Here is a 27,357-nt window from a genome sequence, read left to right as displayed (position 1 = left end):
GAACTGAACTGAATTGAAGTGAGCTGAACTGAACTGAGCTGAACTCAACTGAATTGAACTGAATTTCAACATAAGAGAACAGACCCTAACTCTTTAATCTCTAGTGCCTAATGCCTATTGACTCTATTCTCTTAATTTTGGCAACAATTGGTTTATTTCGAATTCCCTTGATGTTGGTTGACGTTTATACATTTTTTTTTTAATTTTTTAACTTTTGGTTGGGTGGAGTTGATAAGAGACAAAAGTGTTTTTTTTTTATCCAAATGATGATACAAGCATCAAATAGAGATAAAGAAAACAACCAAAAAGCAAAGAACCAACATAAAGAAAAAACTCTACTTACGGAGGGACAGGCGTGGCATCGCAACACCTCTAGTATCCTCCTCTTGAATGTAACTTAATTATAACGGAACATTATTAAAGATTTCTAGTTGGGTCTCGAATGACTCTGCGATTGGCCAACCAATCCGCCGCTCGATTACATTCCCAAAAGATATGCGCTACTTTAATTTGTCAACGATCATCACTAATCAGTCCCAAGCACTTTCTTATATCATAAATGTTTTCGCCCCTAATAGTTTCTTGTTTCTACAAAGCTAGTACACATGCCAAGTTATATAAAAAAAAAATAGCAGGATTAAAAGTATAACGTGAGAGTAAAAGTGTGGTCTTCGTGACAAACAATAACAAAGGTGCAATCTTGTAAGACATTCATTTTTGGTATTGGGCAAATTTATAAAGGCGAGGAGAGTATCAGATTAAGAAGGAAAATTACACTACCAATAAAAGAAATAGGAGAATATTGAGGGTTTGTGAGTGGTGTTAAAATGTCTAACTCAACCCGCTTCGAATTGATCTGAAAGTAAGTTAATTCAAATTTCAACTTGTATGAGCATAATGACTTTCATACGACTAAACTTCAAAAACCATACCCGATCCGACATAATAGAACCCGACTCGCCTTCACACCTTGGACTCCCCCTTCATAAACCAACACTTTGTATATAAATACCCTTTCTTGCTTCATATTCTTGCTACCAAAAAAAACTCAACAATGGCGCAACAAGGACAATACCCATCAATCCCCACCCTCCAACCATACACACAACACCATCAATACATCCCACCACCACATCCACCGCTTCAACCACCGCACCCCCACCACCATCACCAACCCTTAAACATCCCTTACCACCACCAATACCACCCCCACCACCACCCTTCCCATCAATACTCCGATTATGGCTCTGTTTCTCAGCTTCAACACATGCCTTTACCCCCAATTCAATACCCCTCTTACCCTCAACCCCATTACTCTGATCGCCCCTCTTCGAAACGTCCCCGAGAACCCGTTTCGGATTCGGCTGAGGTTCCCTCCACGAAACGCCAAGCTTTGGGGAATGATATTTTGTTTAGGGTTGTTGTTCCTTCTGGTCAAATTGGGAAGGTTATTGGGAAAGGGGGTCATAGGGTTCAGAAGATTAGGGATGATACTAAGGCTACTATCAAAATTGCTGATCCTATTGCTGTGAGTTTTGCTCAATTTTAATTGGGTTTTTTTTTTTTTTTTTTCTTTCTGTTTTGTTATTGCTTTTTGTTTGGATTATATTATATCATGTTGTTTTTCTTTGGGAATTTGATTATATAGATTAAGAAAATTAGTGTTTTGAGGATAATGGGGTCAATGGCGGAGCCACATTAGAACAAGGGGGGACAGTTGTCCCCCCATTTTCGAAAAAAAAGTTTTTTTTTTAAAAAAAAAAAAAATCAAGAAAATACAGTAAAAGCCTATAAATATCATATACTTACAGTAAATATCACAATATTGAATATGGTTTGGTGGTTGAGTCCTTAGTAAGGCTGTGCCTTGGTCTTAGGTTCGATTCCCTACTCTACTATTTTTCAGCTTTTTTGTTTTTTTTTCCCTACTTGTTTTTTGATTACTCTAATTTTCAATAGTCTTTTTAATTTTATTTTTCATTTCCTATTTCTTGTTTTAGGATTTTTAATTTTATTATGTGCTTAAACTCTATTTTTTTACATTTCTAATAAATAGATTACTATTAATTAATTGTTTGTAACTGTGTTTTAACTTTTATTAATACATACGAAATACATATGTAATAATATGATTGATTTGAGAAAGTTGAGTTTATTTTTTCGAATGTAACTCAAACCCAGACCCTTCATATCTACCATCAATTTGTTCTAACGATAATTATTTGACTTTATGATAAGGTAATTAATTCGTATATATCAATTATGTGATTACATAACGGGATTTACAAACATAAATTTATTCATTTTTGTTGGATAATTTTCTTAATATACAATAAAACTTTTTTATTCCTCTTTTGCCATATAGAAATAATTGGCATATGTGATTTCAAATAAATATTAAACAATTTAGGTGATCAATTTTTTTCTTGAGATTTTTGCCGAAACTTTAACCTCCAAAATTTGTCCCCCCGAATTATAAATCCTGGCTCCGCCACTGAATGGGGTATTGGGGTTCTTTGAAATTTGGGGACTTTGTTGTTTTAATTGATTTTGGGGTTCATTTGTTATGTTTGGAGTATGAGATAGTTGAAGCTGTTGAAGTTACTGAGGTTGGAAGATCTCAACTCCATAGGTTATGATGTTAATTAGAATTTGTGTGATTGACTTGACTAGAGAGGATGTGTGATCTTTATGTTAATTGGAATTGATGCAGTGTTGTTGGAATTATCAGATATGCGTAACTTAATTCGGTGAAGACTCGAGTAATTCTTGGGTAAAAAAAAATACTGAATTGGTATCTGAACCAATAAGCTGAAAGTTTCAGGAATGTATATTGCTAGTTTAATTTGTGCTAAAGACTGTTTGTTGATGCTGTTAGGAAGATGAGTTTAGTATGCATTATAGGGTATAAGAGGCATCTCTTCTTGATTCTGGCATGATGTTACGATAGGAGATAAAATCATACAGAGACCTTTCTTTGTGTAACTGAGTTGGTGGAATGCAAGGCTGTGAGATTTAGTGTAGTTTATGACTCATACAATAAAACAAAATGCAATTGAGATTTGCTGCATGAAGATTAGCTCTTGGTTGCTTTTTTAGATGAAAGAATACTCAGGGATAGTGATTTCGAACCATCAAATTGCTATCTGGCCTAGAAACTTTCAAGTAGGGCAAATACGTTGGAGGGCTGTCATGCTCCTACATTTCGATGTCACTAATCGAATAGAAGAGTCTACAAAAAACAAAAAACATAAAAATAACTTTTTTTTTATTAAAACTATTTTTTCCCCTAATTTTCATAAAGTGAGTTCCATGTTGAATTCAAACTTTTTATACGAAGTATTATTTTATTTGTTTTTGTTGGGTTGACCTGATTGTATGATAGCAATTATATGTGGTCTAAGGTCTATATTTTGTTAGCTTGCAGTCTTTACAAATTTCTAATTAGAGGAGTACTGTTTAGAACTTACAGTTCATTATTGTTATCTTTATTTTCCCTGAACATTTGATGCTTGAAAGCTGTGGCTCTGTTTTTTTTTTTTTTTTTTTACTTATTATTCAGCAAACAACTTTTGGATAAAATGTGTTTTTGGAGAGCAGAGACTTAAATTTAAAACTATTTTGCTACAGATTGCCGCCAAACTTCTGCTAATGCAATCTCAGATAAATCATAATTTTAACCTGTTGTATGTTCATCTTTGGAGAGGTTGCTTCCAAGTTAAATTATCTCTGTATTGTTGGCTGAGGTCGAATGGATTGGTTATGTTGTAGTTTAAACAGAAGTAGCTTATTTTGTATACAAATAATTGCAGTCACTTTAATATGGTAATGCAGTGTTTGGGTTATCTCTGTCCAACTCCTGTATATTGGCCATAATATATTAGTTTATACAGTAATAAGTAATTAGTCTCATTTTCTGTTCTAGGTATCTGTTTCGTAAAAGCTGTGTTGCTTATTGCCATATTAAGTGATACTGAGATTCATGATTGCTTGTTAAATGTACATTCCAGTTTAAGCATTTTTTTTTTTTTTGCTGACTTTTGGGTATAATATGGAGAAAACAAAACAAATGGAATTCTTGTATCAAAGCTGATTTGTGACTGACATCATGTTAACTTGTTGACTGTTTTGCGTTAGCGATACGAGGAACGTGTTATAATTGTTAGTTCTAGAGAGAATGAAGCTGGTGGTATCAGTGATGCGGAGAAGGCTTTGCTTCAGATTGCTTCTCTTATCCTTGCGGTATTTAATCCTGCTTTCCCTAATCTTGTTTTTTCTTAACAACTCTGCTATGTAAGTTAGTCAATAAGACAACTTTTTTGTTTTATATTATTGAGTGTTAAGTAGAATGTGTTAAGAAAACCAACCTTCTACTAACTTTTGTGATTATAATGTTTCATGATGTTCTTATGCTTTAAAGTAGTTATTTTTTAGGATAGCCTATAAAAAATTAGTCTTCCAATTGGTGATTTGGTGTATCTGAAAGCAGATCCTTCTTTTTTTGGATAGATTTTGATATTCATCCACTCCTTCTCTGGTTGTCAACTTGTGTAAATAACTAAATACATTTCATGTTCACCTTTATAAATTATTACACGTTTTTGAGTGACAAATTATTGCATTTGATGAATGAACGGGGTCTTGTGAGCCAGATGAACTAGACATCCAATAAAAAAGAAATAAGTATGCTATTCTGCTAATATACATATGGTTAGGGAAATCTTGTTTAAAGTGTATTGGGATTCCATTTCCGTCCTTTGGATTACTGGAAGTATTACATGGTCTTATGATGGAACACACATTTGCTCTTGCTATGATAATTTGGCCTTGTTTATCAAATTGAGTTTCTTTCTAAAAAACAGGATGATGGAAGCAGTGCACCTGCACTAAGCATTGCTGCTGCAACTGATCCTTATTCTGCTGCTGCTGCTGGCATCAGCGGAGGACATGCAACCTCAAATTCAGTAAAGCTATTAATAGCTGGTTCACAAGCTGGTGGCTTAATAGGAGTGTCAGGTCAGAACATTGAAAAGCTTAGAAACTCTTCAGGTGCCACAATTGCTGTTCTTGGCACCAAATCAATTGCCTCTGTGTGCATCGGCTCATGAATCTGATTGCTTGGTCCAGGTAAGAAGAACGTTTGTAATCCTACCATTACGTAGTTCTATCTTTTCTTGGGCATACGGTCCTTGCTCTGGTTTCTTGCGATTATAAGGGAAAATTCCAAGATTCCTTTCTTTTTTAATTTGGAAAAAGGGCTATAAAGAAATTTTACAGTTAATAGATCTCCATCACAAACGTCTCCCACTGACATGGCAAATACATGCAATCCACATAAACATTACTCATTAGAACTGTAACCGACCAATTAGAAAATGTATTATTATTGTGGGTTTGTTTTGGAACTCAACTCCTTGTAGATGTAACATTATCCTTTCTTAGTGGGTATTTTAGAGTCTGTATAATATTATATGCCAGTTTTGTTTTGTTTCAATGTAGAACATGCTACTAGTCTATGACCACGTATAGGAATAGGATCTAAGTCAGATAGCTTACTTGTATAAAATTTTATATGTGCTAATTAATTTTGTTGTGGTTAGTTGAGTTTGGAGTTTGTGCAATGAGAACTAAAACATATGTTGACATCATGGATGTCTCTAATTGATTTCTGACTAACTAGTACAGGAGATAGAAGACAGTAGTTTTAAGTGTTATTTTCTGGTAGCTCTACTAGTGGGCATTCGGTCCTCTCAAGAAGTTTGAAAATTTTGTTGTCAATCCTTTCAATCCAACTAAGTCCCCTCCCTCTCCCTCCCTGCACTCTTTCCTTTATTTCCCTGCCCCTTCTTCCTTCCCGTCCCCTCCCTTTTCCCGCCTTCCCTTCCCTTTCCCCTTTCCCTCTTCCTCCCTCCAGCCCCTCCCTTTCCCTCCTTCCCGTCCTCTCCTTCCCAATCTTTAATGCAGTTACCTTTTGCACACTTCCCCTCGCCTGCCCTTTGTGTGGCACTGACAAGTATGTAAATTAATGATTGGTAGGTTTGCACCAGGAAAGAGGAAAAAGGAAATACAGGTTATCTGGGAGGCTTTCCTTGACTGTTCTCATTTGCGTCAGTCTGGCTTTGAGTATGGATCAGATATCTCTTATGTTTATTGCCAACTCTTTTTTCTACCCTATTATTCCTCTAGCTTTACTGTTTACACATGGATGGGGAAGCAAATTACGGATTTTGATATGCTGAGACTTATGAGCTCAGTAATTGGTCAGAAGGTTGGGGCAATCTTGCTACCCCTTTCTTGTTATCTATGGATTGTAAAAGGAAAACATATATTGCTTCTAAGCCTATAATAAAGTGTGGATTAAAGCATTAGCAGTAACTAAGCTATGAAGGTTTTAGACTCAATGTGTGAACGTCGGAAAAAGGTCTATACATTCACCTGCATTAAAATAACAAATAGGCACTTCTATTAATTTCAGAGTTCCGTATTATATGTCACCACCATATACGGATTCAACTACCTATGATTTGAGGAGATGTAGATATAAAGAGCCATACCTAACCAATTGTGAGTAATTAGTGGAAGAAATAAAGTGCCAAAAGCAGAGACATTAATGGAAGTGTAGTATCACCACATGTTAAGTGTAGCTAGACTGCTGGAGAAACAGCAGTATATGCACATAATTCACTAATTGATCAAATTAATCCTTTTTTATGCTCTCTTCCTCATGTGTGAAATCTGAATTGTCTATAATGCTGATTACTTGTAGTCCAAAGAGGAAAGAAAATGATAGTTTTGAATTGTTATGATCCGTGCCTCTGTGGTGTGAAGGTGCAAAGTATGTACTTGTGAACCAATCCTTGGACCAAAATGAGAACAATAACAATATGTAGACCAATGAAGTGAAACAAAATAGCTAAAGTTTGAACCCTTATGTACATTATCTGAACTAGCTTATTTATCTTCATTCATGTTGATATTTTTATTGGCATCTCAGCATGATGAGATGCTTTCACCATCTAGTTGTGACAATAATATGCTTCTGTGGTTGGGTGGGGAACTGGGATTCTTGAGAACTCCATCTCATGCTTAGTGCTTGCTCTTTATTCCGAGAAATGATCATTGTTAATGACGGTATCAGATATCAGGTGAAGTTTCTGCTGTAATGAAAGCCGTGGAGGAGATTGGTGTTGAACTTAGGTAAATATGCTCTGGACTCACTAGCCTGGGTTCCATTATCTGCACCCTTCTCTGTTTCATATTTTGTCTATGATCAGGCAAAACCCACCCAAGCAAGTAATTTCAATCAGCCCAACATACAACTTGAGCATTGCTCGAGCAGCTCAGAATTATATGGACCCAAATGCTGGTAAATCTGCTTTTATAAGCATTTACTTCACAGCTGTTTTATTCTCATGTTAATTCTTAAGTTTTTCTTACAATAAAATCATCCTGACTGGTATATTTTGTAGCTGAATATGTGACATTGGATATGGTGATCTCGGAAACAATGGTGGGTGGCTTGATTGGCAGAGCTGGTTCCAACATATCAAGGATTAGAACTGAATCTGGTGCTATGATTAAGGTGTGCTCCCTAGTGATCAATGTTGTGATTCTATACTAAGCACTATTTGTAATGGTAGACAGTAGTTATATTTTTTTATAATTAACTAATGATTACATCTTTACAAAATTACTTATGCAAATTTAATGTTGAATGATATGCTCAGTGTCATTCCATATCCCTTTATTCTGTAACTTGTGAAAAATCACTTATGTCTTGCAGTCTTTGTATATATCCTTCTTACCCTTGGACTATTTGTTATATATAAGGGAGAAAAATACTAGTCTAAAGACCACAGCACAAAGCTTTAAGGCCAAACAACTGAACCAATGAACCCCCACCGTGAAACCGTGATTATGCTCATCAAGGCACTCGGTATTAACTTGCAAAAGCTTGACTTTCACATTTTATTCTATAATATGTTTAAATATGATGTTGTTCATCCGTTTAATTTACCTCTGATTTTAAGTTGTTAGTTTTAAAATTTATGCTATATATAGTACACTTCAATAACTATGCATAACCATAAAAGACACCTCACACTTACTAAGGAATGGAGAAAGAAACACTCTGGAAGAATTGAGATTTGTATCGGTCTATTACATGTCAAGGTCTGAAGGATGTTCTACTACAAGAAAATTTACCTCGATGTAAATGCCTGTATATTCTGTTCATTTTCTTATGATAACTTCCGTCTTGAATATTTTCTCATTATAATTATCCACCATGTCATCTCATTATTCTTCTTTGTATTGAACTTTTTCAATGTATGATGCCTTGGGGGAAAAGGTGAACAGAAAAATAGACAGATCCACCACCATGTCATCTCATTAACTTGTCTGACATGATGCTCGTTCTGTTTTAACTCTCAGGTATTTGGGGGAAAAGGTGAGCAGAAACATAGGCAGCTCCAGCTTATTGGCTCAGCTCAGCAGGTAATTTTGTTCTTTTGCTTCTTCAATTTTCATTCCTTGGGCTTTTTAAAATACTTTCTAGATGGACAGCCTTAGAGACTCACCATTGCCCTTCTTAATCTGGAATTGGAGATAGTGGACTGCTGATATTATACTTGCATTATTGTTTATAATTATCGAAGGACGTACCACATAATACACTCAGTTTATCAAGCAATATGTGATAGGGGTAATATCACGTATTTTTGAACTAGGCGATGGTGAACTTGGATTTCCTGCTCTACTGGGTCGGGGCGTAGACGGGCGAGAAGAGCCCAGGAAAGAGGGAAGCCCTCATAGAGCAGTCTTCTAATTCTAGTTGACTGCTGCCCTGAGAGAAGGCGTCCTCCCTCGGGAAACCTGGCCCAATTTCTCTATTTCTTTTTGATTTTGGGTGGCTTGCTTTTAATTGTTATATTACTCTTCAACCCCAAATCATTTTGGGACTAAGGCTTTGTTGCTGGTGTTGTATCCCTCTTCAAGTAGCGTTGGCAAAACAGAGAGTTGATGAATACATATATTCTCAGTTGACACAACAAGCTGGTGCTGAGCAGTCAGTGTAAATGTTCATCCTCATCACTCTTTTATCATCTGCCTACTACTTTATGCTTTAAGGTGTGCTTGCCTTCTGTAAAAGTTACATGACTAAAGTAGTTCACTAATGTTTCCCAATAATGTGTATATGAATTAGCTAATTCAATGTTTATTGAGTGATTATTCTGGAGTTAATTTTATATTATCGTTTTCCAAACTTGATAAGTTCATATTATTATGAATGTCTGGAAAAAGTTCCATCTTCTATAAAACAGTAGCGGTTGATGATTGGAATTTTTAAAAAGCTCTTAATTGATGTAGATAATTTAAATTACATTATGATTATAAATATTTATAAAATAATGTAAATGAATTTGCACCCGTAAACTGTATTTGACTTTCCTTTGCATGATTATGCTATTTTGTGCATGCACAATTGAGAAACTTTGATTTCCCCTCTTGCAGATTGCCGCAGTGAAAGAGATAAAGTTTGCCGCATGCATACTCTTGCGCTTCTTGTCAGTGTATCTATTGGTTTAAATATGACCGACAACTTTTACTTTGAAGAGCAAGCAAACCGGATCACATTCAAGCCATGCATAAACTTTTATCGTTAACATTTCCCTGGTTTAAATCTGTACTTTTGAGTTAGGTCTTTACTTTCAATGATAAACGCCAGGAGACTCCTCAGACTAGCATAGTTGACATATTGATTGTTACATTAACATTTAACTTGTATTTAGACGTGGTGTAGTGGTGTGTGGAGACGCATTCTTTTGGATACAGTATTGTACAACATACTCTCAGTTTTGACTATGGAAGCTTTTATGTGTAAATTTGTGAGCAGATTTTAGTTTATTTACGCTGTTATGTCTTGGAAATACTCTTTGGAAAGTTTTGTTGCCATAACCCAGCATTTTTTTCTTTATTAATTGGGCTGAATTTGCATCTTGTGCAAAATTCCTAATGCAAAATGATATGGTAGTCGAAGTTCTAAGTTTACAATTTTCTAAAATTTGTGCACGTTTGACAAATATGGTAGCATATAGTACTTGAACGTTACATAATTTTTTATGAAAGCTACTTATTTCATTCTATAATTGTTATATGCTGAACTTTTGCCTTGCCAAACAGTACAACAGCTAATCAGCTATAATACTCCATAGTATTTGGTTTGGGGCTAAATTGCTTGAAATGCTAGTTCAAAACTATTGCAGAACATACCCTAGTAACCCTAACTGTTAGCACTAAGTGGCCACTAACATGTTAGCTGATAGGCATGTATGTATTTAGATAAATATGAATTGAATTGTACATACAAGGACTGTGTCACTTAAGCTTTTTCGCTTTTTCACATGGTTTAGCATGTTTTGTGAAAGCAATGTGGGAACCATATAAGTTCTAACAAAAACACTCTTTAGAAAAAAAAGAAGTGGGCGAGTGGCTTATAAAGCTGATGTACATAAAAAAGGAAGCAATACGATTATCAAGAGAACATATTGCTCTATTTCAAAATCTTTATGGGGAGAAACACGGTTGCAGTCACTAACCACGCCTGAATCCCAAAACTAAGACAAATGGTACTTCTTCTGCTTGCTAAAGGAAAGTGAGAAATCTTAAGATGAAAGAAGTTAATACTTCAGGATCAAAACCTACTTCTTGGATTCCTCATCCTTCATCTTTTTCTCCCATCTACGTTTCTTGTAGTCCAGTAACATTTGTGGCATCTTCTTCATCAATTCTGCAGTATTTGCACGTTTCTCTGCTGCTATTCTGTCAACCTTGTGTCCTTTCCTCTTAGTTCTCATCTCTTTCCTTGCGGGGTCATAAGGCCAGTCTTGTTCGGCAAGTAAGACTTCTTTGCGGATCCTAGCACGGCGACGAGCACTAATTCCCAAAGGCTTCCATGCCCCAAGTTCCCAATAACCCCAAACTCCTTTGGAAAGCTCGTCTCTATACTTTACTAGCTTCTCCTGCCAAGGATATTGGTATTCAGTAGCTGCTTTTGCCACAGTTTTCACAGCCTTGCTTGCCATCACTTTTGATGATCTACCTCACAAAAGATAATAAAGGATTACCATCAAATATGTATATTACAAGTGTTTTACAATATGTTGATCATTGAAATAGGAAGAAGTAAATGATTAGTAGGGGACAGTGACATAAATCACATCAATAAGAAAAATACGAGCATGAACTTATTGATATGTCTAGCTCACTACTGGTACCGGCCATCACAAGTTTTTCAGGCAAAATATTAATGGCCATAATCAAATTATTTCACAAACAACTACCATCAGAAGTGATGAAAATACCCTAACAAGAACTTAAAAATATGTCCAAAATCACATTACAAGGATAATTCTATAAATTCTAACTTATTGCAGTCCTGTACTCCAACTGTTTCTAAACCAAGCAAGAATTCTTAGTTTATAGACCAACCATTACGTACATCAACATCAACTCAAATATGGTTTTACTAAGATCACAGGACTGTCCCCAAAAATTTAGCAAGAAAAAAACGCAATAGAAAATACAGCATCTTGATCCTGATAACACATAAAGTCGACCACGACACAATGGACTGACCACTAGCATTACACAATATGAATGACAATACTGGTGCCAAGCCCTAAACTTTAGTCATCTAATGTACAAAAGGAGCACAACTACATCATTATATCTAGAGAAAGAACTAATAACACAAGGAGACAACTCAAAAGCCCGGAGTACTATGATTATCACAGAATAATCCTTAAAGATCAAATATGACTATCACAGAATAATCCGTTTTCTTCCACGGAGATAAAAGCCACTCTCCCCTTGATCATTTGTAAAAAAGAATCATTTCCTATATGACATAAATTTAACACTCACTCACTTTTCTTACTCTTAGATTTCTGACAAGGTCTTTTCACAGAGAGAGTATATCAAAAGTTATGCTGCTTTAAGCAGGTAGAGTACAAACATGTAACAAGTTACAAATTGCAGCCTTCACTGTTTATTCATATAAATAAGAACACATGTTGGTACAATGAGTGCATCTTCTCTACACAAGTAGCAAGAAGTAGTCTACTAAAGTTGAATTTCTACCGATATGAATTTTATAAAACTGGGTTCCATGATTAGTTCATCGTAAATCTCCTAAGAAAATTCTTTTGGAATAACCCGCTATAACCCAATAGAAACTAAGATCAATCAAAAAGAAAAAAGAAATAAAAAGTAACTTATAAAACATGAACTACATAAGCTCAACTTCCATACCTCACTCTTTTTTTATTAATCAAATTCTTTGATTTCTAAAGTTGCTTATGCTCAACCTAACAATCAACCTGGCAAGAATAAACCTCTAGCATTTTCGAACTTTTTGGGGGAAAGGGGAGGGTGAAACTCCTCAATAGAGGAGCAAGTGCTCCTTAAAACAAGTCTGTGGCTAAATAATGATCATTAGCTTCAAATAGTTTGTAGATTTTAAGATATGACTGTTTTAGTGAAAGGGGATCGGTTTTGGTCCGAGTTTAGTCTCTGGCTAAATAATGATCATTAGCTTCAAAATAATCACTTTTTCCTCATGTCAAACTCAAATTTGAAACCCTTTTTTCAAGGAGAGGATGACATATTGACATTACATTCCACCAAAAACTTCCAAAAAATTCAACAACAATCTCAAAGCCTTAATTGCAATAGGAATATGCTCAAATGGCCTCAAAAATTTTCCGACTTTAGGCAAGAAAAATGCAGCACATTAGCAACCAAATTGACGCAATCAAGAGATTAAGACTCATAAAATTCCTCACTCAATCAGCGTAAATTGCTCAAGCAACAAAATTACTCATTATGAGCTTTCAGTAATTACATCCAATAGTTCAATACTCCACCTTAGAAGAACCCTAAATTAATTATACTATCAATTAATTTAACGATAGTGCAATTAAAACCCTAGATTCTAACATTGAAATTCGAGAATTGTAATGGAAGATAAATCTATTACCTCAGAAGCTGCTTCAATGGAAGAGAGAAGTTCAGAGTACGCTTCAATGGAGGAGAGAGAATCAAGTGCAGCGTTCAAGTGTAAAGCTTCAAAGGGGAAAAATGAAAACGAAGATTAAAAATACTCCTATAATATGTCAACCGTTAGATCTAAGTTAAGTCAATGATCAGCAGCGTTCAAGTGTAAACTTCGGGTTCAAGTCGGGTTCGGTTCCAGTCAATAATTTGCGGGTTAGAATGAGGTCGGGTCATTCTCGAATTCGAGCCGGGTTTGAAACCATATATAATCAATATATGTTGTCATTAATATTTGTAATAGGCTTGAGTTAATGAAATCCTTGCAAGTTGTAAACCGGTAATAAAATTGGTCGTTTAAAGGCAAATTGGATGGTTCCACCAACCCAATTGGACCCCCGGAGGGTATTCGGGCAAAAAAAAATTCGAAAAATTCCAAAATTGAAGACTAATATCCACGTTTTTTGAGAAATTTTGGAGGTTTTGAGGCTCGGTGTCGAAACGACTTGAAATTCTAGGGGATCCACCTTGGGGTCATTTAATACCGTTTGGAACCATATATGATCATTATTTGTTGTCATAAATGTTCGTGGTAAACTTGAGTTAGTAAAATCGGTGCAAGTTATAAACTGGTAAACAAAGGCAAATTGAATGTTTTCACTAACCCAAATTGGACTCCCGAAGAGTATTAAGGATCATGGTAAACATTTCGACAATTATTATTTTCGGGCGAAAAAATTCTAAAAATTCTAAAAATTCCAAAATTAAATACTAATATCCACGCTTTTTCAGAAATTTTGGAGGTTTGGGGCCCGGTATCGAAAAGCTTTGAGATTCTAGGGAATAAATCTTGGGGTCATATAATGTCGTTTGGAACCATATGATCACTATTTGTTATCATAAATGTTCATGGTAAGCTTGAGTTAATGAAATCGGTGCAAGTTGTAAACCGGTAAATTGGCCGTTTAAAGGCAAATTGGATGATTTCACCCACCCAATTGGACTACCGGAGGCTATTAAGGATCATGGTAAACATTTCGGTAATTGTTATTTTCTGGCAAAAAAAATTCAAAAATTTCCAAAATTGAAGACTAATATCCACGCATTTTGAGAAATTTTGGAAGTTTCGAGGCACGATGTCGCAAAGTCTTGGGAATTTAGGAAATACATCTGGGGGTCATATAATGCCGTTTGAAACCATATATGATCATTATATGTTGTCATAGATGTTAGCGGTAGGGTTGAGTTAATGAATTGGGTGCAAGTTGTAAACCGGTAAATTGGTCGTTTAAAGGCAAATTGGATGATTCCACCCACCTAATTGGACTCCTAGAGGGAATTAATTAAGGACCATGGTAAACATTTCGGCATTTTTTATTTTCGAGCGAAAAAAATTCAAAAATTCCAAAATTGAAGGCTAAGATCCATGCTTTTTGAGAAATTTTGGAGGTTTCGAGGCCTTGTGTTGAAAAGTCTTGAAATTTTAGGTGATACATCTTAGGGTCATATAATGCCGTTTGGAACCATTTATGATCATTATATGTTGTCATAAATATTCGTGATAGGCTTGATTTAATGAAATCGGTGCAAGTTGTAAACCTATAAATTGGCCATCTAAAGGCAAATAGGATGTATACACCCACCCAATTGGACTCCCAGAGGGAATTAGGGACCATGGCAAAAAATTCGGTAATTTTTATTTTCGGACGAAAAAAAATCAAAAACTTCCAAAATTTCGGGGCCAGGTGTCGAAAAGAAATTACTCCCTCCGTCCCTAAATTAAATTTCTCTTTCTCTCTATTATGTGAGGAATAAATGGTAGAAAGAGGAATGTAATTTTGGGACGAAGGGAGTAGATTTTATTAGATACATCGCAGGGTCATTTAATGGCGTTTGAAACCATAAATTACAATTTTAAGTAGTCATTAGTGTTCGTGGTAGACTTGAATTGATGAAATAAGTGCAAGTTGTAAACCGGTAAATTGGCTGTTTAAAGGCAAATAGGATGATTTCACCCACCCAATTGGATTCCCGGAGGGTATTAGGGACCATGGTAAAAATTTTGGCAAATTTTATTTTCGGGCGAATATTCCAAAATTGAAGGCTAATATCCACGCTTTTTGAGAAATTTTGGAGGTTTCGAGACTCGGTGTCGATAAATCTTTAGATTTTAGGATATACATCTCGGGGTCATATAATTCCGTTTGGAACCATATATGATCATTATATGTTGTCATAAATGTTTGTGGTAAGCTTGAGTTAATGAAATCGGCGCAAGTTTTAAACCATTAAATTGATCGTTTAAAGGAAAATTTGTTGGTTCCATCCACCCAATTGGACTCCCGAAGGATATTAGAGACCATGGTAAAAATTTCGGCAATTTTTATTTTCGGGCGAAAAAAAGTCAAAAAAAAATCATAAATTGAAGGCTATATCCACGCTTATTGAGAATTTTTGGAGTCTTTGGGGCCTGGTGTCGAAAAGTCTTGAAATTATAGGGGATACATCTCGGGGTCATATAATGTCGTTTGGAACCATATATGATCATTATTTGTTGTCATAAATGTTCGTGGTAGGGTTGAATTAATGAAATCGGTGTAAGTTGTAAACCGGTAAATTGGTCGTTTAAAGGCAAATTGGATAGTTCCATCCACCCAATTGGACTCTCAAATGGTATTTGGGGCCCTGGTAAATATTTCGGCAATTTTTGTATCCGGACGAAAAAAGGTCAGAATTGAAGGCTAATATCCACGTTTTTTGAGAAATTTTGGAGGTTTCGAGGCCCGGTGTCGAAAAGTCTTGAAATTCTAGGGGATATATCTCGAGGTCATATAATGCCATTTGGAACCACATGTGATCATTATTTGTTGTTATAAATTAAATGTTCGTGGTAGGCTTGAGGATGACTCTCTTTTCTTTTGCTGGCCTCGGTCTCCCTAGACAAAATGCTTTGATCAACAATAATAAGGTGGTTTAAATTGCATTTAAGGTGATTTGTAATTGGGTCAGGAACAATTTGGGTTGAATTTAGGTCGGGTCAATAACAAATCGTGTTGATTTCTAGTCGGGTTAGTAACACATCAGATTGAATTTTTGAGTCGGGTTAGTAATAGGGCTGGTAAAATTCGGGTCAATAACAACTCGGGTTGAAATTGGGTTAGGTCAATAACAAGTCGGGTTAATCTTGGGTCGGGTTTGTAACAGGTTGGGTTAAATTCGAGTCTGGTTAGGAACAAGTCGGGTTGAATTCAGGTCAGGTTAGTAACAAGTCGGGTTAAATTCGGGTTTTGACGGGTTAAAACTGATTTGGGTCAATTTCGGTTCAAGTCGGGTTTGGTTCAAGTCAATAATTTACGAGTTACATGCGGGTCGGGTCATCTCCAAGTCAGTTCATGTTCGGGTTCTAGGGTTGATTTTAGGTCGGGTCAAATCACATATTCAGGTCAAATCGGGTCTAGGGTTGATTTTAGGTCGGGTTAGGTCGGTTTTGAGTCACCATTTTTTCGGATTCAGATGGATCGATTAATAATCGGGTTTGAGTCGGTATTTCGGGTTTGGTCAACTTTTCACAGCTCTAAAAATAGTACTTGCATTTACTTCATGTCATTACAAATACACAAGTTTTATCATAAACCTTTCAAGCGTGCAAGTTAGAAGAAAACTTTCATCACCTATTCTTTTTGGGATGTAATGTTGTTTTACCTTGTACAAAGGCAAATTCCTTTTTAAGGTTTCTCACACTCATTTCACATTTCTTCAATTTAACACAATATTAGAGTAAAAAATATGTACTCCGCATCTCTGTTTCACTGGTTCTTTAATTGAGAAATTGAATATGGATTTGCTTCGATATGATGTCCATTGTCCTTTAATTATCAAAACATTTACATGTAAGAAGTGTTAAATAATTATTTTTTTAATTGAACCAAAAACACTACTCTGTAATAATTAGTGTAATTACTTGCTGTTAAAGTTATGATTATACATGATTCTGAAGCCCAGCACTGCAGCAAGCAAATCAAAACAAAATTTCAAAAGCACAAGCAAGTTTAGCTTATAAATAAACTTTCCCATTGCTAAATTAAATTGTTAACTCACAAAAAATAAGGATAAAGGCTGAATATATGGGGCGCTATCCTGTGTAAAGTGAACTTAAATATTCTACGCAGCAGACGTAGGTTTGTGGGTTTTTAACCCGAACAGATTCTCGAATAACTTGGGAGCCATAGGGGGGAGATTTGTTGGTTCAGGGGCCATAAAATTGACAATTTTTTCATGGACATGGTACCTGCAACAAAGTAAACAAGAAAATTAAGTTTTATGGGGATCATTTTGTAACATAAAAAAGTGAGGCTACATGAAAAACAGACCTGATTTTACGGCTCTTGGAAGCTCGGCGGTCTACCACTTTCCTTTTCTTGGTTTGTAGCCTTTTCAAAGCATAAAATGCTGACTCTGCAGAGTTTATCATGAGATTTGTTGTAATTATATACAAAGTATATAAGATCATTTTGTTGATGCTATTAGAATTCAGTCAATTCACATTTAGAGGCAGACAGTGAAGACATTAATGCAGATAATCAACATCAGACCTGTCAATTAAATCCAAAAATTGACAAATAAATGTTGAATTAAATTGAACTTATAAGTCCCAAATTACACATATCTTCTATTTAGTGTTCTACTTTTCTTTCTTGTAGAGGTGGTGCAAGTCCAAGAATTTGCAAAGTAAAACAACGCAAATATCAGCAAAAATCAGTTCTAGGTTAAAGACTTGCTAATACGAGCAATATTAAGTTGAGGACTCGTGCAAAGTTAAGCTATTGGAAACCAAGATATGGGAGCTTACCGGAGGATGATGGGTCAATTGTCTCAAAGAACTCCTTCAGCAATTGTTGATAAAATTCAGAGTCGTCCAGAAGCTCAGGGTCTCCCTCAATGATTCCCTAATTGAAAGAAAATAATAAGTCACTTTACCAGAGATGAGAATTGTTCATGTTCACAGGAAAAAATAAGAGCTTAGATTCAATCATCCTACATTAAAAGGCCTGATATGAATGATAGGATACATGTCAGACCGCTAAACATGTATGCTAATTGAACTTTGGCAAACAATGATGCTAGAAGATCTGTCATGTTGAAGGCAGCTAATTGATAAAAGAGTGTGAGGCGACAATGAACCCAGTACAGAGATTCAGTCAATACTGAGATAGGAGATGATTGGAAATTATGAAATCAACAAAATGATCCTTGGTTGTTGATCAATTTTAGCTGTGACATCTTCAACAAGACATATTAAAAGAGGTCATCCTATGTATCCAATAATGAAAACAGAACAAGTATATGGATGAAGGTGTTTATTTAAACTTAAAAGAGCATCCAGTTATTTTAACATGTCAAAGAATGGTCAGCACATTTTAGTTGCCAAGTTGAATTCATTCATCAGTGCGTGTGTCTTTTGTATGTTGTATGAGCAAAATTCACACCTCACAGTTTCTTAATTAGGATGTCAAAACAAATTCTCGTTCACAAGTATCACGTCTAAATGGACAATAAGAAAAACACTTCACGAGATATCTAAACATAAGAACACGAAAGAGGTTGGTATTTTGTCCAGTTTGGCAATAAATGCTAAAAGCCTCGACCCCTATATGCCTCCCCCTCCCACCCATAAAGAGTTTCATGTAATAAGAGACTGGACTTGAGAACCAAAACCATGAAAAGAAGTAAGAAACTAAGAGACTACCTCCTCAATGGTGTTGTCAGCCTGCTTACCAACCTGCCGTGTAAGGATCAACATCAAATTTACATAATAGATAGAGCACACAATTTTGGATCTCGATATAAAGCATCAAATTCAAAACTCACAGTGCCAAAGACATTAACAGCTTCTCTTCTCTGTTGCATACTTTTAATCATTTTACTTGGATCCCTCATGTACATTGCCACTTGGTCACTTATATTCTACAATCAGAAGATGAGTGAGATACAATTCAGAGATGATGTAACCACAACACATGATAGCTTCCAGTGTAATCACACACTTACCTGGTTAAAGGCCAACAATTTTACTTTCTTTGCAGCAGCACCACTGTGGACATCCGCTTTTCTCTGCCATTTATCTACTGACTTATTTCTGAATGGTGCTACTCTGTAATAAAATATGCAAAGATTTATGTAACTCCACAGCTCATCTCCATAATGATAACATAATTATGCTTACATAATTAAAAGCCATAAAAATAGCACAATGGAAACAGACAACTGTAAACAAGAACAAGCATCCCAACAGATTCAAGTATTCAACCAATACAAAAAATAAAGTATAAATGCAACTATTATGTACTCAATCAACAAATATATTGATGAACTTCTGATAAAATGGTGTTTAATCTGAGCCTCTGAGGGCGTGAATTCACAGATTTCCACAAGAACGGCAAGTAGGGAAAACCACCTAGCAACCTGTCTCTTCATAATATCAAATTTTTATACATGACAGCTACCTGTCTCTTCATATCATATCCACTCTTTCACCATACAGGCATACAGCAATAAAATAAAATAAAATTAAGAAGCCAGCCCAAACAGGAATGTCGTCACCATAAAGTGCAACAGTAGACTTGTAGAGCAATTAATTGCTTACTCCTCCAAGCTAAATACTTATAATTACTATTCCTGCTCACTACTTTCCTGAAAGTTATTTACCCAAAAATAAAAATGAAAATTCTGAAATTGGATCGCTGAGCTATTACCTAGAATTCTACTAAAAAGCACTATAGAAACATTTGATAGCCCAAAATCCCACCACTAAGCACTAATTACTAGAAATACACCGTGTAATGAACCTTCACACAGCCTCCACAAATTTCTCCAAACCCTTTTTCACCAGCCCTGACGCTCATAGTGATGTCGTTCCATCATGCCTACTGTTCAATAGATTACCTCCAAAGTCCAAACCCACTTTAAAGCTTCATTCATGATGCAGATATAAGTATATAACCCTAAAATGTCTTCCAATCAACCTAATGGAAGCCCTGCTCCCTGTACTCCACTAGCCCAATAGAGTCCTTCTCAACTAGCTAAGATGGTGATTCTAACTCTTGAAAATTTTGTTACAAACCATAGCACAAGAGAAAAGAATTCATTTGCAGAGTATGTAATGATAATTAATATTAGGAAATTTTGATTTTTACCACCTTCAAATAACGACTTTATCGAATTTACCACCTCCAAAAAAAAAAACATTTACTTTACCACCTCATAAAAAAATTAAACATCAGTTTTACCACCAATCAGCTCCAACTAACGGATTCCGTCCAACAATCCGTTAGTGGGGCCTACCTTGCACACGTGTCGCCATATTATTGGTTAAGTTTTTAAAAAAAAACAAAAAAAATCCCCATCAAGCAACCGGTGGTTGTTGCCACCGTCGGGACCCCCACCGCCGGACCGGCTACGACCAGCCCCACCACTTAACCGTTACAACCAGCCCCCACCACCTAACCGCTACCAGCCACCGTCGGGACCCACAACCACCGCACCGATTTCGACCTCAAAACCCTAGCCACCTCCTAACAGCTACGACCAACCCCACCACCTAACCGCTACCACCGCACCGCACACCACAGCCGCGCCGATTTCGACCCCCTTCCCACCAATTTCCGACCTCAAAACCCTATCCACCACCTAATAGCTACGACCAACCCCACCACCTAACCGCTACCACCGCACACCACAGCCGCACCGATTTCTACCCCTTTCCTCCAATTTCCGACCTCAAAACCCTAGCCACCACCTAACAGCTACGACCAACCCCACCACCATCCAAACCTAGACCAGAAACAACCGCCACCCAGACGCGAAACCACCGCGACCCAAAACCACCACCACTAAGACGCGATACCACTGCAATCCACCCCAGCCAACCTAACCCCAAAACCAACCTAACCCCAGACCAGAAACCACGCCACCCAGACGCGAAACCATCGCGACCCGAAACCACCACCACCCAGACGCAAAACCCACACGAAATTCCGACCAACCGAGGTAGTTGATTTTGTTGTTGGTTGGTTGACATGGAAGATCGGGGAAGATGAAGAAGAAACGTCAAAAATGTGGGCCCTACTAACGGATTCATGGACGGAATCCGATAGTTGGTGGTAAAATCGAATTTTTGGAAATTTTGGTGGTGGTAAAGTAAATCTTTTTTTTTTAGAGGTAGTAAATTCAATTAAGTGGTTATTTGAAGGTGGTAAAAATCAAAATTTCCTTTATATTATAAGTAGAATAATGTCAAATCCTAATAACTTATTTGAGAGATATAAAACAAATAAAGTTTAGCGAGTTGTCCAAACTTAACAAGTTTGAGGATAAGGTATCATGTGGAGGAAGACATGACATAGAAAAATGAAAAAAGATATGATATAACAGACATATGCAATAGCTTTACAGAAGGACTCATGAGTGTGAGACCATAATAGTTTTGGCAATAATAGGGACTTGCATAAGCAATTGTAACAATTAAATTTATTTTTTTTTAAAAAAAAAAAAAAAGAACTTTGAAAAAAATAATATATTTAAATTTAGAATATAAACAGTTAGTCTTAAGTGATTATAATCCACATTCCTCAGCATTTTATCATTTAAAGACAAAACATTCCATACAAGGCCCCAACCAGGCCAAAACACCACCCTTCAATAGTAATGCTATTGCCAGTGAATTGGACATGATGCCTTCAATTTACACTAATTGCAGCGACAAACAAAAGTATAAACTGCAATGGATACAACATATATTGATCAAGCGTTAACAAGATGAGAAAAGCATGATACCTTGACTGCGCTTGAGATATATGTAACCATTCTATCTCTTTATTACCATCAATATTTTCAACTTCCTCAGAAGATTTAAGAGATCCTTCTGAAAAACAATTTTTAAAAAATTTAGGGAGATAAAGAAAAGATAACAACAGATACAAAAGAACTACTATTTACACACCAAATTAAGTATAAACAGTATATCTTCCAGCAATGAAACTAGACATGCAGTAAAGAATAGTGTAAAGAACAGATAGTCAGCAACATCTCAGTATTTCTCTTTTGGTTGATATCGTCCACATAGGCCATACTAACTCAACTACAAAGTAAGAAAGAGAGAAAGATATTAACCAAATATCAATTCAAACCTTGCACACAGTGTTCTATGAACAAAAGCACAATGCTACTTGACATGCCATATCAATCAATTATCAAGTGTGATTCTTCAAGGGTTTCGAATCTATCCTCTCATATCCCACTAAAGAAGAAGGGACCAGCTTCTGAAAGTGCAATTAAAAACTAAAAAGAGGCCAATCTGAGGTAAGCACATATAGCACAACCAAAATTTCCTGAACAAGTCATGTTTAGTGCTCTGGTTGAAGCATGGATGAAGAACATCAGAAACCATTCTCATCACAAGATATGATATTATCTCCATTAAGTTTGTGAGGGATCAGAATGTTCACAAGTCAGGACATTAATCCACTACTTAATTCTACTTCTTGGATGCAGCACTATCCCACTCAGTAGCCGGTAACCAAAAATAGTTTCAAAACTAGAATTTCACAGAAGGAGGATCCAGCAAAGAAAAACAAGTAGGAACAGAAAAAACAAGATTACGCGTGACTTTCAAAAGGTAAATCCCCCCCCCCCCAAAACCAAAATAAAAAAGGGATAAACCACCCATGACCCATGTCCCTTGAATAAGTAGGTATAATGGTAGAAGGCCCAACTAGTACTTTGTATCCTGACAGTTTTCCAGAAACCATGTTAATTTCTTGGTTTAACAAGATTATTACTGGTCAGAGCAGAAGCTTAAAATCAATGCATATCAGTAGGGCAAAGACATAATATCTAAAATATACCTTCTGTGGCTTCAACAATGGAAGGATTATTCTCAAGCAGAGCCTGCATCAAAGACATAAGCGCCTTTCAGTGATCAATTTCTGATTATTAAGGATTCATAAAGCATTGCTAGATTTTGTATCAAAATGAATAGGTGTTACAAGAAAATACCTCCTGTAATTGCACAAGGGATTCTATTGCTTCACTAGATGATGCAATGAGATCTGAATATGCAGCAGAGACATCTTCATCTGCCTCACAGAATGATGACCGAATTGGTTCCTATAACCAAAGCAATAACTTACTACAGAACTCCAAATTGGATTATCAACTAATTAAGAGGAATTTACATGAGAGCAATTACCTGTGGTAGCTTATTTGATTTAGAATACGGTTTCTGTAATAAGAACCTGAGCTCAAGGGCCTTATCCCAAAGAGCCTACAAGAACACAGAGAAAATTATAACAGCAACAAATTATCATTTCTATGATGTTAACACTTCAACATTGAGTCACAATACTTGAAAGTTGAAACATGTATACGAAGTAGTAATTATCATATCTATGACATTCATAATTCAACAATGAGTAACAATACTTGAAACATATATAGTAATCTAGTTGGTAGTAAGAGACACCCCCCCTCCACCCCCCCCCCCCCCACACACACACACCTCCACACAAAAACAAGAAAGAGAAAAGAAAAAAAAAAGAAAAGAAAAGAAAAAAAAAAAGAAAAAAAAAAACAATCATTCCTAGGAAACAAATACAAAAAGGCAGAGTTCAAATCAGGCAAGAATTGTGAAATAAAGAGATGTGCATAGCTTTCAGCATTTAACATCATGTTTACAGAGGGAATAGAGATTTAGAAACAAGCAACTAAAAATAAATTATAACAGCATAGGCTAATAGCTATGATGTACATATATAACTACCTTCTGGTTCTTAATAGCTTGCCCCTTCACATGATCTTCATCCTTGTGTCGCTTCAAATTTTGAATCAAACTCCTAAACAGGCAACCCAAAAAAAAAATAAGCTAAAATGAGAACACGTCAAATTCAACATAGCTCAAGTGAAAACAAGTTGACAAGAACAGCTGAGCAGGTAATTATCTCTTTAACATGAACAAAACTAACATGCAAATAAGAAATGAGCACAAGTCCCCCCCCCCTACCCCTACCCACACCCACATACACACCCCTCCCACCCACCAAACCACTCCATTGCAAATTGATGGAGCCTCCCTGAAAGTGGTTAATCGGTGAAGTCTAACTTGACTCTTTCGCCATTGAAATCGTTACAATATTCGATACAGAACTTCAAACTTTACATGTGTCAATTACCTACAGTCCAATACAATCTTTCCCAATAACACAAAACATAGGACAAAAAAAGGACATAAAAACAAAGTGGCACGCAGGAAAGATAGAAGAATTGAGTATACAAAACCAACATAAAAGCATCACATTTATCTAATTATCCACATACAACAATCACAATATTCGCATTAAATTTTCTAAACAGTAACAAGCTAATTAAGCATCCAAGTTTTCAAGAAAAGAAATCATACTGCTCCATATTTTGAAGTTCCCTATACTCTTTCTCAAGCTCCTCCATTTCATCATCCTTCTTTCCAGCACTTAACACACCAACATCATCATCATCAGCTTCTTCTTCTTCTTCACTGCCTTCGGTATCGTCCTCGCTTTCGCCATCACTCTCCTCAATTTCCTCTCCATCTGAATCATCATCCGATGCCTCAAATTCATCTCCACTAACCTAGGTATTCAAAAACCAATCAAATCAAAATTTGACTAATACCCAACATATTAAACATCAATTTAGCAAACCATACCGCATAAAAACTACAATTAGTCAAAAAATTTGTTACCTGGTTCATAAATTCATCCTCTTCTTCAGAACCCATGTCGCTATCAGACTCCGGAGCTCGTTTCAATCGATTTCGAGAAGAACCCATATTAAAACCCTAAAATTGATGAAGAACCCTAATTTCAATCTCAAGTTTTCAATTCAAAAATACCCAATTGCTAGAAATGATAGAGAAACAAATGCGGCAGACAGCGGAAGAAGAATGTTGAAGAGACGATAAACCTCCGCAAAACCCCTCACTTATTTTGTGGAGAACTAGTTGCACTTCTGGAATTTTTTTTTTTTTTATTTTATTTTTTTTTGAGGAAAATTCTCTGGAAAAAAAATAGTTAAATATTTAATAAGTTAATTTTAAAAATCTCCTTTTTGAGATTATTCAAAAGAGTTTTTTTAGCCAAAAAGCTTTCTTAATAAGCTATATACCAAACACTCAAATTATTCTTTTCAATTGATCAAACCTCTAATAGCCTCATCAATAAGCTAAAAGCTATCTAAAAAACTCTTTACCAATCAAACAAAGTCTTAGTAATTCAATAACAAAGATAAGTTTCCATTTCAAAACCATAAAACCATAACTTTTAATTATGAAAAATAAAAACAAAGTAATTTTCAAGCCATATCTAGACTTTAAAATTAATACATAAAAAAAAAAAGTTAATATAATTAGTTTAAATAAATGAAGGAAATTTTTTATTTAATACTCCATGTTATGTATTTGTTAAATTCGAATATCGTTTATAGATGTCGTATGACTTTCTATTTATTAATTGATTGATTTACCATTAAAAAAACTAATTTTATAATGTCGTAAAACATGTTGAATTTTGTATAAAATTATTTTTATACACAATAAATTAGTAGCATTATATATAATATTAATTAATTACTCCATTTATGACAAATATATTATACAACAGATTTTGGTCAAATTTCAAGATTATTTCTACAATTAAAACGTGACATATAATTGTTTAGTTAATATGTTTGATGAGCATTTAATTTTGAAAAGAAGGTCGATACTGGGGACGGGGTATGTATGAAGCATATTCAACGAAGTTCATTGGAATAATTATTAAACAAATGAAGAAATAAGAAGATTTTCCAAGACAATATTCATTACCGACAAGTATAATTTTGAATTTAGTAAATATATCCCACACCGAATAATATAGGGTACTAGAAATTTGAAATCCACAAGTAGCAAAAAAACCATGTTCCATTAGGGAAAAAAACAATCTAGGGGTATATTTATGTTAATCAAACCCATGAAAAATCTCAAATTCTCAACCATATCCTCCAAGATATAGTTCATCAAATCACCAAAATTAAGGATATTAATAGTAGCTTTGAAAGTTTGAATAAAGAAAATTAGCATTAATTATGTTTCCTGCCATGAAACCCCCTCAAAAAACTCAATCTTTCGCACCTAATGCAATTACATAGTTACTATTACCATGGTAACTTACAACTTTGAAAATAATTAACTCATTTTGACTCCTTCATTCTCACACAATCAAAATTAACTCCAAATTATTACTCATCTGTTTCCAAAAACCAATAAACAAAAAGGAACTTCTATTAATTAACTAATCACTTGTACCACGTATGTAGTGTACTTACTAATAAGTTTTTTTTGTTGACATACTAATAAGTTACCATGGTAACAAAGTTATGATTTTTTAAAGATTATTATACTCAACTTAATTATAAGTTTGGAAAAACTGTCAGATAAATAATGGCAAGTAATTATAGGACATGAGTTACAATCATGAAGTAATTAGTCAAAGAAAAAGTGAAAGAGGTGACATGTTTGATGATATCCGTGTTTTCGACTGTTTTAATTTGACTTTTGACATTATATATATATATTAAAATTTTAATTTATCTAATTTTGGAGAATGATAAAGCATAGTAAGAGTTGCATATAGAAAGCTTAAAAACAAAGGTTGTATATAAAAAAAAGCTTTAAAAAGAAATATAAGAATAAATAAACATTAATCACACTGATCCACAAGTGTTGTTGTCATGAATTTTTAAATTTTACAAGTACGAAGTACCATTTTAGGAAATTTTTTATCTAACGCTTATATCATTAAGCTTTAATTTTCATCAATATATTAATTTAATTGTGTCATTAATACGAGTATATCATTATTTATGTTTAATAATGTAAGTTTGACTCATTTACGGTTACTCCTTAATTTACTGATGGTCAAAGTTCTATGATTACATATTTATATGCCAATAAATGACAACGACCAACTATTAAGTCTAAAGAGTAGTATACAAGACTCGAGATTGAATACCGTCTACATACTGTCCAAAGTGGTTTATATGTAGAAAAAACATGAGCCACATCTACTTTATGACCTAAACACACCCAAAACACAAGAGTCCATAGGATAGGACACAACTTCTGAATATGAGCCTATTTAGACTCATAATTGAATGCTGCCCCCTTCTTCTCATTTGCTTATAAATATAACTCATTTTGCTGCCTACTTTATTTGTAACAACACCCAACAACAAATC

At 35.2% G+C, this 27,357-nt stretch overlaps 2 protein-coding genes and 1 pseudogene across 3 annotated transcripts; 1 reads left to right on the top strand and 2 right to left on the bottom strand.

The window, feature by feature from the left end:
- Positions 1 to 35: 35 nt before the first annotated feature.
- LOC110720524 lies at positions 36 to 9,906 on the top strand (annotated as a pseudogene).
- A 408-nt stretch (positions 9,907 to 10,314) lies between these two features.
- On the bottom strand, positions 10,315 to 13,188 carry LOC110720523. The gene is made up of 2 exons (XM_021899563.1): positions 13,040 to 13,188; positions 10,315 to 11,097 (listed from the first exon to the last, which is right to left on the bottom strand). Exon 2 carries the CDS (start codon positions 11,082 to 11,084, stop codon positions 10,701 to 10,703), a length of 384 nt encoding a protein of 127 aa, XP_021755255.1. The 5' UTR covers positions 11,085 to 11,097; positions 13,040 to 13,188; the 3' UTR covers positions 10,315 to 10,700.
- Positions 13,189 to 16,953: 3,765 nt separating this feature from the next.
- Positions 16,954 to 25,187, bottom strand: LOC110720522 (putative uncharacterized protein DDB_G0270496). Of its 2 annotated transcripts, none has more exons than XM_021899562.1 (13): positions 24,827 to 25,187; positions 24,506 to 24,714; positions 23,870 to 23,942; positions 23,300 to 23,374; positions 23,107 to 23,217; positions 22,956 to 22,998; positions 21,886 to 21,970; positions 19,102 to 19,204; positions 18,922 to 19,017; positions 18,800 to 18,832; positions 17,903 to 17,999; positions 17,424 to 17,508; positions 16,954 to 17,341 (listed from the first exon to the last, which is right to left on the bottom strand). In XM_021899562.1, exons 1-13 carry the CDS (start codon positions 24,911 to 24,913, stop codon positions 17,215 to 17,217), a joined length of 1,224 nt encoding a protein of 407 aa, XP_021755254.1. In that variant the 5' UTR covers positions 24,914 to 25,187; the 3' UTR covers positions 16,954 to 17,214. The 2 variants fall into 2 exon arrangements, with proteins under 2 accessions (XP_021755254.1, XP_021755253.1); XM_021899561.1 differs by having other exon boundaries at positions 21,886 to 21,973; positions 24,827 to 24,913.
- Between the last annotated feature and the right edge of the window lie 2,170 nt (positions 25,188 to 27,357).

Source organism: Chenopodium quinoa, unplaced genomic scaffold (assembly GCF_001683475.1).
Source record: "Chenopodium quinoa cultivar QQ74 unplaced genomic scaffold, ASM168347v1, whole genome shotgun sequence".
NCBI classification, from domain to species: Eukaryota; Viridiplantae; Streptophyta; class Magnoliopsida; order Caryophyllales; family Amaranthaceae; genus Chenopodium; species Chenopodium quinoa.
The sequence above is the reverse complement of the archived record's forward strand: the minus strand, read 5'-3'. Positions and strand labels throughout refer to the sequence as shown.